The sequence below is a fragment of the Corvus kubaryi genome, unplaced genomic scaffold (genome assembly GCF_017639235.1).
Source record: "Corvus kubaryi isolate FWS band 111438036 unplaced genomic scaffold, C.kubaryi_AGA036_p1.0 split3-73, whole genome shotgun sequence".
In the NCBI taxonomy this organism is placed as follows: domain Eukaryota; kingdom Metazoa; phylum Chordata; class Aves; order Passeriformes; family Corvidae; genus Corvus; species Corvus kubaryi.
In genome coordinates this window covers 3,913,210-3,927,399 of record NW_024582091.1, presented here as the reverse complement: position 1 = coordinate 3,927,399, position 14,190 = coordinate 3,913,210, and the positions used below count along the sequence as shown (strand labels likewise).

Below are 14,190 nucleotides of genomic sequence, written 5' to 3'. Positions count from 1 at the left end.
TCATGCTGTTATTTCTTTGAAAATACAATCACACTGTTGATCAAGTTGTATTTTCAAGTTCGAAACCAGATATTGGCAAACTGAGAAATTCAGTCAATATGTGAACAAGAGGTCATTCAGCATATAGTAAAAGAGGATATAACTTGAGTTAATTTTTTCCAAAAGCGAAAAAGAAAAGGCCCATACAATAAATTCTAACTGAAAAACATTTGTAAGAAGTCAGTTCACAAGTATATTCTGAACAGAATTTGAAAAAATTCGAAAGAATTTGAAGAAATTTGAACAAGATTCTGCTATAGGAGTAGTCTTCTCATCAAAGTACCAGAATTTATAACCTTACTGCTGACACTAGGTACCACACACAGATTAGAGAAAGATAGCAGTCTGAGGGTTGAACCTTACAGTTCAGGTGCACAAAGTCCTCTGAAATAAATCCTCCTACTCTCACTTATAGAGTTAAAACTTCATTTTCCAAGTGTATGCTTTCCCAGCACTCTTACGCACAAAGTCCATAAATACTGTTTTAATTTTAAGTTAAGACTCCACTATACAGTTTCTGGCAAAGACAGTTTTAGAGTAAGAGAGAAGGCCCAATACAACAAATCACTAAACCAGAAGGTCCTGAATGTTATTGAGCTTTTCTAAAATGTAAGAAAAAAAAATAAGAACAAGAGGAAAACAAACCCTGCCCTTGACCCCAAGAGCTGTCCCACACAAGAAAGAGGGTTTGAAATACACAATTTATAACTTCAACTTGTAAATATTTCCACTTTAATGTACAAAGTCAAAATCTCAGTGCAACCAGACCCACAATTTAAAGCACTCACCTCTATTGCACGAGTAAAAAAAATATAAAGGATCATTCCCTTAAAAAAAATGTATGCCATTGTCTTCCAAATACAACAGTTAATCGGTGTAATTTTTTATTTCAGTAAGATTGGATCTAGTTCTAGTTTTTAACCCCAGAGGAACACCCACTCACTGTTCCTGTAAACAACTTCTATGCAACATTATGGCTTACCCTAAGGGTTAGATGTGTTTATGTGTAATGGACCAAAATCTTTTACTCATGATAAAACATACAGCCATACTGTTGTACAGAACTGAAAAAGGAAGAAAAAAGTCTTATTTATAATTAATTTTCATTAAACACACAAAACCGGGATGTTTTATTTCAAAGCGAAGATAAGAACGAGAAAATCTGAAAGCTCTATTTTGTTTGCTCAGATGGCTCAGCCTAAGGAGGATGCACCAGCTTTATCTGCAGCATCATCCATTTCAGCACTGCCCATTTCACTAATCTCGAGAAAAGGCTTACAGAGTTCATCAAAGGCCAGCAAACAGCTATTCACCTTAGACACTCCCAGTTAAAGAGCTGAGCTACAAACTTACAACTGTTACTACAGCTAGCTAAGAATGGCAACTTCCAGCCTGCAGCCCCAGGAGACACCTACTCTACGGGCACCCACGCAGCTCTCCGAGACCAAAGCATTTTTGCTTTATTGGGCTTCTGAAAACATTCACCATACACAACAGAGAGATAACAGTTAAGAACTTTGAATCCTACAGAAATGTCCTTTTCCTTTGAGATGGTGTCTGACGAATTAACCTGCTTGTGGATAAGCAAGAGAAGAGTCTCCTCAGGACAAGACTCCAATTTCTGGCCATCTGATGTGTTTAGGTAAACCAGAGCACCTAATGTATATTATAGCTGCAGAAGGAAATAATACAGTACTCTTCTTCATGGCCTCCCTGCTGTTTTTCATGGCTAACTTTGCAGAATTCCTCGCTGCAGAGGCTGTGCGGCCTCTGACTCCTCATTCTGCTCGTGCAGAAGATGCTTGGGGGCCACAGTGAATTACTGACTCACAGAATATTCTGAGTTGGAAGGGACCCACAAGGATCCTCAAGTCCACCTTTTAAGTGAATGCCGGTATGGGGATCGAATGACCTTGGCAGTCTTAGCACTGCGCTCTAAGGCAACACTGGAGTGACTCAGCAGCAACAGCAATGCAGAAACAAGAGTCCACAGCACCCACCTGTATTCAAGCCCCTTTTGAAGCAACCTGAAGACATCAGAGTGGCTTCAAGATTCCTAGCCATCGTCAGAAGAGCAGTGCTGCTCCTGGGCTGCGCAGAGGATAGGCAGGGGTGGTCTTGCTCCCTGCAGCCAATGCCAGGGAAGCAGTGCAGGACATGCTTGGGAGGCAATTTCAATTTCAGCACAAGGTACCCAGTGTTTCACGTATTTAATGCATGGCCCTCCAGATACTACAGTATACATATACTCTACCTATCTATCAGCTTAATGAACTGGTAAGTGCCCTGTCTGCCACAATGAAGCAAGTGAGGAACCAATTCACTTAGAATAGAATCTGCTATGTTAAAAAAAAAAAAGGCACAATGAAGTCAAGCAAAGAAAACAAGTCAAAAGGAAGAGCAACACAGCAAGCCAAAGTAAGCAGAGATTTGAGGGAACACGTTTAAAATGCAGATTTACAGTCTTACACTGCAAACATTACTTGTGCACACAACACTGAAATGTGTACTTTTAGCCATGTTTTGGTTGCTTCACAGCCCAGTTCACAGTAATGGGTAATACAGTTAGTGTTAATGTGAGCCTTTCACATCTGTTTACACAGCAGCACTGTCAAACTCAATACAGTGAGGTCTCAAATAAAGGAAACTGGATGCTGTTAGATCCCTTCTGTGGGAAGGCTGGTACCCAGCTTCCATGGATGCCATATACCAAGCTGTTTACAGGCTCAGCGGCCACAAGACACGCCTCAGGGTGTCCTGTCCAGGCGAAGCTCTGATGCATTAGCAGGTTACAAGTAGTTCTGCTGGGAGAATGCACTAATTCAGTGATAGGCTGATCTAGGCATGCAAATAGGAGCTCCTGGGTGATCTGGTGACACCAGTTTCAGCTTCCCTACCAGACTCTGCTTTTTCCAGCGCAACAAATTAAACTCTGGCTGTGCTAATAGGTAGGTCATGTAGCAATGTGGAACAGTCCTGCATGGTAGCCACACCTGAATAACTCACAATTTGCACAGGTTTTCACTGAAACAAGGTGGACGCTCCTAACTTAGAGTTAAGAATTTTATTTCTTGCTTATGAAATCTTTACATACCAAAGAAAATTAAATAGATCATTTAATCACATCCTAGCTATGTCAGCTCAGTAAACACTGCCACAGCAAAAATAACCAGAGGTAAAAGTAATCATACTATCAGAAGATCTGCTTGCAGGTCAACTGGTGATGACATCAAACTCCTAGCAAAGAGATTATCTTAATGTTGTAATTGGATGTGGCTGATAATGGGAGGAGTTAGAAGCTGATCTGCAAGCAGATCTTCTGATAGTGTGACTTCTGCTTCAGCAGTATTAAGGCAACACAACTGGTATTGCTGGTAAAAACTGAGGCCATCTCATCTGATGTCTATCAGTCTACCAGCACACTCCGTCTTGGTTCCTCAGGCTTCTTAACCCTCCTCCTTTCTCTATTCAACAAAGCAGGTGTAAATTAAGAATGAACATCTTTGCTGTTACTTCAACGAAACTTATGTTCAGTACTTTGTGAAAGCAGTGCACTGTGTTCAGGAAAAACGTCAGCTTCAAGCACAGGCAATAGCAACTGGAAAGGATAAAAACAGGATAACAGGGGGAGAACATTCCTTCCCTCTTCTAGAGAACGAGTCAAGACATCAACACTTAAAAAGGACCATACGGACTTCCTACTCAGCTGTACTATCCTCACAAAATGCACCTCTCTCCACTTCACTATTTCTTCATGATCAATAATTGGGACTGTGTGCTCTTTGGATCAAGAGCAACTCTCTTAGCTAGGCACTACTACAACATGTCTACTAAAATAAATAGCATTCTAGGACATATTTCTCAACTGTTTGTTAAAAACTCTGGATACAATTTTCTGGTGAAAGGGTGGAGCTTGCATGAACAAACCACCGAAACAACTACCATGTAGCAGCTCCTGAAGTCAACATACACCCTGTGCAAGCTGACCTCTGCAGCATTGCTGCAGGCATCTTCAGCAAAGTTCTTTAAATTCTCTTAGACTAAAAACGTGCCTCATGTCACCAGTCCTTTGAGCTTCCAGAGAAAGTACCTCAGACCACAGAATCTATTTACCCTGTTTGACTAAAAGCAGGCTCAAGACAGGATACAGATAAGGAACCTGTACTTGGGGCTGACAAATTTCTCAGGTTTTCAGATGTCCTACTATAAGAACTTTAAATGTTTATTTTTCTTCACAGAAGATGAAGACACAATTTTATTCACATTTAACAGATACAGGTCTCACTTGCCTACAGCATAAGGAATATGAATACAGCAGAAGAGGAAGGACTTTTATGTTTTTAGTTGCATTTTCTCTAGATCTGAAAGAAAAGTTTATAAATTTTCTAAAAATGCCTTTAGGACACCCAGATTTTAGGTAATGATCATACTACTGCTACACATCATAACCTCTTCAGGGACTATCTGCCCAGTACAGAATTGCACAGGTCTGAAGTCTGGTGCTCAGACAGCTCTAACAAGCTCAGCAGCATAAAATCACAAAGCAATCCATTTTATTGAAGCAGAGTTCATTCAAATGTTCTGCAGCTATGTGTTTTACTGGGGTTCAGTGAAGAAAACCATTGCTAAGAGATTAAGCTCTGGGGAATGTTGAACAGATTCCTATATGTAATGTAATTCAATTTTTTTTTTTTTTTAAATACATTTTTCATTTGATTCAACCAGACGGCACAGAACTTTAGAAAATACACTTACTGCCATTTTATTTCCTTTGTGTAAGAAAGCTATAGTAGCAACTTATAGAGATTAAGCAGGATCATACCATCTTATAGAGATTAAGCAGAATCATACCATCTGATGTTAAATATGAAGTCCGTACATTCTTACTTTCATACTAGCTTCCAGCCTTATGGTCTAAATTGACAAAGTGTTATGAATGGTTATACTTCATTCAGTGTACTAGATACATGTATAGAAATCATTTAGTTTTGATGCTGACTGTAAAGTTTCTGAGCTGAATTAAAGATAATTGTCCCCTGTACTCCTTAGCTATCTGATGAATCCTTAAAAAAATTTTTAGAAGGGCAAATGTTCCTGTTTTGACAACAGAAAAAAAGGCAAGATTTATCATGATTTTAATTTTAACATTCTGGCATCTAAGGTCTGAATAAATCCTATTTAAAGCCCAAATAATTTACAGATCTCTCTCCAAATTACTTGCTTTTGATTACAGTGCAGTTCAATAGCATGAACCCACCATTACAACCAGTGACCACCTGGGAAAAATCAAAATTAGGCCATCTAACATTCATCATAAATCACAAGTAATGGAATTTTTTTAACAATAACTGCATGTACTTCAGACATATGTGAAAGGAGATTATTTATACAATGAGATTTCAATGTGAGTTTTTCTGAACATTTGTCATCTTGGTATTACATAAAACCTGAACACTTCCACTCTTGCAGTAGAAGGCATAAGTATTCCACCTGTTTCAATAGGAGAAAGTCTCCTTTATAAGCCTTTTGCATCTCTGGAGATTTTTTCATGCAGATTTTTGTAATTTCTTTAGAAGAAAGGCAAAAGCAACCCACACTTAATGTAGCCATTGTTTATTGCCCTTCCATAGTGGAAAATACATAATGTCCATTCAAGTTCACTCTGGAAGTACCCTCTGCCCACCAGACATGAGCCAGAAGCAGGAAACCTTGTGGCAGTTTGCAGTTATTTCCTCCATCCAGAGCTCTTTGTAATAGGAACTTTGCTTCTAAATGCCTAGGACTCCGTGGAGGAGTTGCTTGCATCTTTATTTGTAATACTGTTACAAGTGGTTTGTATCAAGTACAGACCGAAAACTTCTGTGAAGCTATCAGTGAGTTACTATGAATGAGGATGATTAAGAAACATCTCTAGTCTCTGCTTGTGATTGTGGAATAGGATTTTTGAAAGCTTCTCCACACATCATTGTCAGTAGTATTTAGAATTTAAGCACTCTGGACTTTCACAGCGAAGCAAAGGTATCACTACACAGCACAGGAACATGTACGGAGGTATCCACAACAATTCTGGCTCCAGAACTGAACACAGTAAACTGATCAGCCTCAAAAATCGCCACATTAAAATCACCCTCATGTGCTCACCACCACAGCCAGCTCACCTGCAGCTTGCTTTGGACTATGCACTATGTTTGCCTGCTTACTCAAAAAAAAACATGCATGCCCTCAGATTCCCAAGTAGCCTTAAGAAATGGAACAAAATAAGTCTTCAAGTCAATCCCTAAGTTCACCAGGAAAAATTACTTCACTGCCACAATACAGTTCAAAGCAATCAAAACTAGTATTTTTTCATATCTAGTGCTAAAATACAAATTTGACTGAATCACGTGTAGCTTATTTAACATTTAAAAATCAAACTAGCATAAATGCTGTTTCCTACTCCCACAGATGATCTAGTTGTAACAGAGAAGATGACAAGCAGTATGTGACAGAAATGAAAAGAACAAAAGAAAATAATTTCTCTGGCTTTTTATACCAAATCTCTTCACAGGACAAATTCAAACTGACAGAAGATAGATTAAAGAGTATTCTTCCCCTGAGAAGATATGCTTCCTCATAATTGTAATGTCAAAATCCCTGACATCTGAGCCTACTTTATCTAACACAACTAAAACTGAGAAAAAAAGGATATCCTGCCTGCAAGCCTAAGGCAAAAAGTTTGAAATAACTGCACTCAAATGTTTAACACTGAACAGAATCTTCTCTTAGCAAGAACAGTGTCTGATGGTAGAGTACCAGGAGAAAAAACATCTAAATTAACAATCATCCTTACATAAAGTATCTAGACATATTATGTAAGCAGAACAAAAGGGCATGGAAGAGCACTGTAAAACTCCACAGCCCAGCACCTACCAAAACACAGTTAAACACAAAAAGAGTAAAGTGTATAAAACTCATGCAGATTAAAAAAAAGTGGTAAACACAACTTTTATTTTCAAATATAACTAATTTATGCAAAGTCAGGATAAATTGTATTGAAAAATGCATATATCAAAAATCTTAAGATATTAAAACAAAGTATATTTAAATAGAAAATTTTAAAATCAAACCATGAGATTGCAAAACTTACTGGTCAAATACTTGGAATCAGAATTTGTAAGAGCATTCAAACTTGCCCTTTGATTCCTACGTGACACATACTTTCTAATATTTTCATAAGTGCATGCAGCTAACTTAAAAATGTAATCACACATTTTTTAAATTGCGGACTGCAACAGATACGGCTGATATAAAATTCAGATTCAATTGTGACTTGCCAATTAGGAAACATATGCTAGGAAAACCTCCGCACAAAGCTGCTAATTTATAAACCCAAACAGCAGTTTTGGTTCAGGTAGCTAATACTTGATTTCTAAAAATGCTAACAAGACCTCAGTTTTAATTTATTTATTTTATTTTTCATACATCATACAGTAAGTGGAGGATGATCAGGACCAGCACTGAATGTGGAACCTCTCTACACTAAATTCTTTCCAGATTGCCCCAAAGCCAAATCTGTAGTACACTGGAACTCTAGATGGTATATTGTTGAACAGGAGTCCTGAAGGACATCACTGTCACCTTCAAATCTACAGTCAAAGGCACAGAATAAAGATTAAGGTATATGCAAATATCTGGTTTGCAACATCTAAAACAGAGCACAAAGTTGACACACCTAATCTATCTATTTTTGCTGCCTCATACCACGGTTGAACGTAAGAGTCTAAAATTAGGCATACATCTCAATTTGAAAGCTACATCCCTCGGGCTTAGCAGGTATCACTTAATTTCTGTTCTAATAACACAAAGAACTTTGCTGCATACTACAAAAGACATATATGCCTGGAGACAGCTGTACACTGAAATCTCTAATGAAATGAATCAGGGTAAACCCTCTTAATGGATCCAGAAAAATTTCATCACAGCAGAAAAATTTCACTGGGCTTCTTTCAAAAGTTTACCACACAAACGTAATACACTTCACTACCTTCTCCTAGTTTCTTTTCAATCTTTGCACTGCACCAGTTCCCAAATTTCTATCACTCCCCCAAGACCTTGACTTCATTATTGCTACCAACACAATTAAATGACAAGTTATGATTATTTTAACCTCTCAACATGCCTCACAACAAGCAGCAACGTAAGCAGGTGCTAACTGGGGTTACTGACGCAAGCTACATGAACTAGGAATGCTCAAGCCCTTGGAGGCTGCTCACCTCCCACCTGAGCTTAGAGGTTTGCCTTGATGGCAGCTCAGCTCCCATCCTTGAGCTTGCTCAGCTCCCACACCATCCCAGTATCCTCCACTCCTGAGCTGCCACACAGGGAGGAGAGCTCAGGAAACTCAAGCGCTGGTTCACACACCCAGGCTCATGCCAAAATGCAATTGCCAGCACTTTCTTTCCAAACACAACTGAACAAGAATGAAAAGTTATGTTTCCTTTGGACTTTCTGGTTATGGCCTTTGCCTGGGAAAAGGGTCCTCATCTCAAGAGGAGTCAAACTCTGTCACTCACGTCTACCGACAGGAAGCAATTAGAAGCCAAACCTTCACCCTGCCATTATGAAGCCTGGTTACGATGCCTCCCCCAGTGCAGAGAGGGAAGAACCAGGTTCCTAAGAGATGACAAAACACCTCACCAACAGCAACCAGAAGCAACTCCCCTCCTTGTATGCTGCAACTCGGCTGTCAGACTTGCACTGCCTCTTGGCTTCCCACCTCCCTCCACCTTGGGCCCTCAAGAATTACCTGTTTGACAGCTGGAAATGAAAAGCAGGAAGCAAGTAAAGATAATCTTGTCTGGGAAGCCTGCTGTCCTGGGAATAGAGATGGGCACAGACATTCAATTTCACTGCAATTTGGCCAACAGCTCCGATTGAGCATCCATCCCAATCTCAGACACCAAGCTCTCCTCACACATTTCCTAGAAAGCCAAGATATGAAAAGTCCCAGGCTCTACTCCACTGGAAAGCATTGTCAAGAGTTCAGCAGCACATTAGCTCCACAAGTTTTAGTTTGCTCTAAACCTATGCAGTTTTCAACCCTGATGAGACCCAGCAAGTCCAAGCTTCAGTATCAATCCAGGAAGCACACTGCACTGTTTAACAGGCATCTCTTGTATTTTATAAAATAATTGTTCAGCTCTGCTAAGCAACACCGAGGTATTATTTGATTCTTACAGCCTTTCCAGAGTCCTGTAAAGACAATGAAAACCAGAATTTCATAATGTCTTTAATAAAAACACTGCTTCCAAAAAATCCTATTCATCAGGAAGTGGGGGTAGGGAAGACAGCTGACACAAGCACTGAACAAAATCCACGTGCATTAATTCAATTACGGATTTCATTCAATTGTCAAAACCTTTCAGATGAAAATAATCCTTTAGGAAGCAGTCTGAATGATGATTTCTTCATTATTTCTTCACCAGCATTCAGTACAAAATATTAAATGCAATTACAACAAAAAGAGTTGAAGAACATTTAGTCCTCAACTGATCTGAAACACGTGCACAAACACAATAGGCATCATTTCATCACCCTGACAGCAACTGGGATAAGATGTTCAGGGTCAGAGAGAGATGAGAGCATTCATCATATTGAATTACTATTCCTTTCAGCCCTTCAAACATCCTAATCACATGCATATTTGCAGCCAATCTGTTTTTCACATTCTATGGTAAGATTCAACTGTTCATTGTCTGTTCGAAATAGAAGAGACCAGACTTCCCTAACACAGTAAAGACAAAAGCAGTAACACAACCACAGCTCATCAGCTACTTGATGATTCAGAAACCTGGTCCAAACCAACTATTAGCAACAGCAGACGCAAGTCCTCTGAAGTGCATGAATTGCACCTGTTTTTACCAGTGACTGCTTTGGCTCATCACTGCTGAAATTAACATCCTTTGCTCTCTGAGACTCTCTTTACACAGAATTCTCCTCACTTTATATAGTGTTCAAGCACCTCGTATACATTCTTCCTAGAAACAGTACTGTAGGGTGCCTGCGCCTTATGGCAGAACAGGTGCGAAGCAACACAGGGCCAAAGCAGGGACATTCTCTCTATGCCACTTTCCAACACACCACACTTACACATTTTCATTACTCTGAGTTCATAGAGATTATTGAGCAGCAGTCACAATGCCACAGATGAACTAATTTCGTGTATTTATAGCTCCTTAATGGAATTCATGGACACCCGCTAAACTGTAATTTCACAGACAAACATACACAGCATCACAGGATTTCACTTTATAGTCATACTGGCTTTGCCCAGTTTACCTCACAGTACTGGGATGTTGTTGTTGCTTTTTGTACTCTCAATACTGGTTCTTCAGTCTTCTATAGCCAACTCTTGCATGACAGTCAGCAAAAGGGACTATTTTTGGCAATTCATTAATGAATTCTAATATTATTGGAAAACCTAAACTGATGCCAAGTTGGCTTGAGTTCTCTTAGGCTTTGTAAAACAAATTGTTCCTGTGGAAAAAAACTGAGTTGGACCCAAAATTTAAAAAGAGAAAGTATTTACAAGTAAATACTTTTTGCTTATCAATCAAAAAACTTTTACAGTTACTTCATGAGCCACTCTCTAGGACATAAAATATCCAGAGCTCACAGCAATTATAGCTCTGCATTTATTTTAGGTCTCAAGTCAACGACTTAAGAGAAAGAGAAAGACTAGTATTTCAAGATTTTCTATCATGCAGATCAGGTTATCACCTTACACAGTTACATTTCAAAACAGAAGAGTTTGCTACAAAGATAAAAAGCCTTCCTATCATGAACTAAGTTTTTGTTTTAAAAGAATTGGCTAAAAACATCCAAGTCAAGAAGAACAAAAAAAAGAAGAAAAATACACTTGTGCATACAGTCATGAGGGGGAGACAGGTTTAGATACTTAATGGATTAACAGCAGATGATAGACAGAAACATCACTTCTTGACAGATAAATAAATAGAAAATAAATATCACAATACACTAATATTTCAGTCAAAAAAATAGTCATCCATGTTTATGGCCCTAACCAACTTTACCCTATGAATGCTCAACTCACATTACTGGGAATTTTGGCAAATTATTTTAAGATCAGACAGCTCAAATATCCACAACTGGTTCAGTGTTCTTGTACTGAAGAACCACAAATACCTTAAGTGTAAAACCAAAGAATGCTAAACAGCACATAATGTTATAGACATTTTAAATACAGTAAGACAGCAACAGTGCTAACAAAAAGTCACTTAAGCATCCGTAGAATCCTCATGAGTGAGACTATGCAACAAGCTCCAGTATTCTGATGGATGAGGCTGTCGTCTCCTATTTATCCAGTTACAAAAATAAATATCCCAACACATTTCAATCGATTGAATAAATTAATAGATCTGAAAGAGATGCAGAATTCCTCCCTCCCACGGTTATTATGGTTCCTTAATGCTGGTAGAGCCCTACAGCTGCCTTTATGAAGCTACTATTTTTGCTAGTTTATTGGAATTAAGTTTAATGATGCTACACTTCTGCATCCAATTACGTGCCTTAAGACAGCCCATCCACAGTAGCTCTCAGGTTACCATCCCAGTCTCACACACTCAGGCACATGGTTAACTTTCCACTGTGAGTTTCAAGTTCAAACATGTAAAGCATTCACAAGAGTAGGTCTAAAAGGACACCCTGTTTCTCTCCCTTAAACAAACGGGGACTATCTTCCAGTTAAATGATACATGGATTTTAAGGGTTACAACTCTTACCTCTCTACACATGTATTTTCCAAGTTTTTATTTACCTTTCAGTGGCAGTTACTAATTTATTTATCCTACAACATATGCCTCCTCTTCCACCATTTCTTATCATTATTTGTTGCTTACTGTGACAAAGCACGTCTATTTTAATATTGTCCTAATCGATCTCCTGCTAGTGGACTGTAATTGATCACAACCATTTTTGTGTTTGTATGAAGTTTATCAATGCAATGAAACAGAGGTCAACAGATAATGGCTGCCTTTTTGTTTCTTTTGGTTAGCATTTTCCTTTCTTTAATGTCACAGGCATTTTTTGGATAAAAGTTTTTTTTTTAAATTCTAAGTGTTTGCTACTGTCTGCACACCAATTGCAGGCAACTTAAGTAGTTTTTCCATTACAATTTATATATCTTGATTTTTGGCTCTCATTCTTAGAACAGGTTAAGTTAAAGTACTACACTGCTATTTTCAGCAGTTAATGACCAAGGTGTGTTACTACACATCAAGGTATCTGCACTAGAGACACTACACAAAACAGAAGGCAGTAAGTAAGAAGTACTGTAAGTACTTAACCTGTGAGCTACTGCTCCCACTTCTCTTCCCTTTTTTTTTTTTTAATATATAAAGCACCACACAAGTTAGCTTATTTGGACAAGAAGTAAGGGTGAAGTTACTTAAGTTACAAGCTCAATCAAAAACTACCACTAAAAGAAGATCTTGCTTCAGTTTTGTATCTGCTCTATTTACTCTGATGTCAAACTGTGCAACTGTTGTACCTTTAGCTGGCTTTGTGGGTTTCCCAAGAGTCAGTATGAAGCAAGGCCTACAACTGCACTTAGAAGTGGAAATTAGGGGAGATCTAGCCTGATTCCAAAATAAGCTTCATCAGAGAGTGGAAAAAGGCCTTAGCTGTAACTATGAGAAGACCTTATTTGTATGAGCTCTGTCACCTCTCAACATGTACTGATATTCCTTGTTCTCAAGCACCTGAAGCTGACACTAGCTTCAAACAGACATCTGTATATTCAAAACACTTTGAAGGTCATGTTTAGGCACAGAAAGCACCTGCCATTTATTATTTTTTACATGCAGAATTAAAAGTCTCCTTGCCTACTTTGCAAATTACAGACAAATATATAACTGCTCAAACACTGAGCACTTTGTGAGGTATTATCACCTGAATGCAAATACCCTTCTGATCACACAAGAGAGACCTCCAATTCCAACTTATTAACCTGAAACCGAGATCCTGAATAATCACAATCCATGGCTGATCCAAAATTTAAGGGCCAAAGAGTGACATAGGCAGACTGCCGAAAACTGAAAATATGTAATAATTTAGATATTAAGTAATCTATTTATTAAAAACTTGTACGTGTATTATGGACAATCATAGCTGATGACACCTTTCTCATCTGCTGCCAATTTAATGCTACAGATGTGCAGCACAGGCCACAGGGGTTCAAAGTGTGCAAAGGCGGCTGCCATTCAAGAGCTGACAGAGCACGACCGGTGTCGCATCTCTTCTGTTTCCCCGACCTGCAAAACGAACACAACACCAACACTCCGTGAAAAGCATCACCAGAGGAGCAGCGGCGGCTGCGGAACGAGGCGGATCCTCTGCGGCCCCGGGCACAGGCCACGGCCGCACCTGCCCGCGGGCCCCACGGTGAGCGGCCCGAGGGGGCCGGGGCGGCGAGCCCAGAGCCGGCACCACCGCCGGCCGCTCCCCGGGCCGCCGGAGGCTCCCTGCCCTGCCCGGCCGGCTCACCTGCACACCCGTGTAGTTCTCGAAGAAGAAGAGCACCATGCTCTGGTAGATGGTGTACAGCCGGTCATCCACCTCGCGGTAGAAGCGGGCGGGCAGCACGGCGGAGAGCAGGCGCCAGGCGCCCCAGGCCAGCATGTAGGTGGGCGCCGTGCCCATCATAACGGCGGCGGGCAGCACGTAGCGCATGGAGTAGGTGTGCAGCACCAGCGACAGAAGCATCTTCCCGCTGCCCCCGGCCTCACCGGGACACCCACATGGGCGGCGCGCTCACACACAGCCCCGCAGCCCCGCAGCCCGCATCGCCCGCCGCGCCGGGCACCCCCGCCAGGCGGCCGCGAAGCAACAGCGGCGGCGGCGAGCGCGGCCGGGAGGGACGGGGAGAAAGAGAGCGGCAGGAGCGGACAGCGGCTCACGGCTCGGCCAGCGCCACCGCCGCCACCATCTTGCCCGGCGGAGGCGGAGCCGCGCCGCAGGAAGGCGGCCCCACGGCCGCCGCGCTTCCGGGAGGGAGAGAGGGAGGGACCGCTGGCTCCGGGCCTGGCTGGCCCGGCCCCGCCGGCGGCCCGCGATGCGGCACCGGCCCCGTCCCCGTCCCCGTCCCCGTCCCCG

At 40.8% G+C, this 14,190-nt stretch overlaps 1 protein-coding gene across 3 annotated transcripts in view; it reads right to left on the bottom strand.

The window, feature by feature from the left end:
• The window catches only part of AGPAT5 (1-acylglycerol-3-phosphate O-acyltransferase 5), a 55,926-nt gene extending 41,880 nt beyond the window's left edge, over positions 1–14,046 (bottom strand). Inside the window, exons 1-2 of one of the 3 annotated variants that reach the window (XM_042016467.1) lie at positions 13,582–13,745; positions 13,217–13,349 (exon numbers count right to left, since the gene is read on the bottom strand). In XM_042016467.1, coding sequence (XP_041872401.1) covers positions 13,217–13,349; positions 13,582–13,649 — 201 coding nt within the window. In that variant the 5' untranslated portion in view covers positions 13,650–13,745. Of the gene's footprint in view, positions 1–13,216; positions 13,350–13,581 lie in introns of all 3 variants that reach the window. The other 2 variants (XM_042016468.1, XM_042016466.1) reach the window with 2 other exon arrangements.
• Positions 14,047–14,190: the final 144 nt, after the last annotated feature.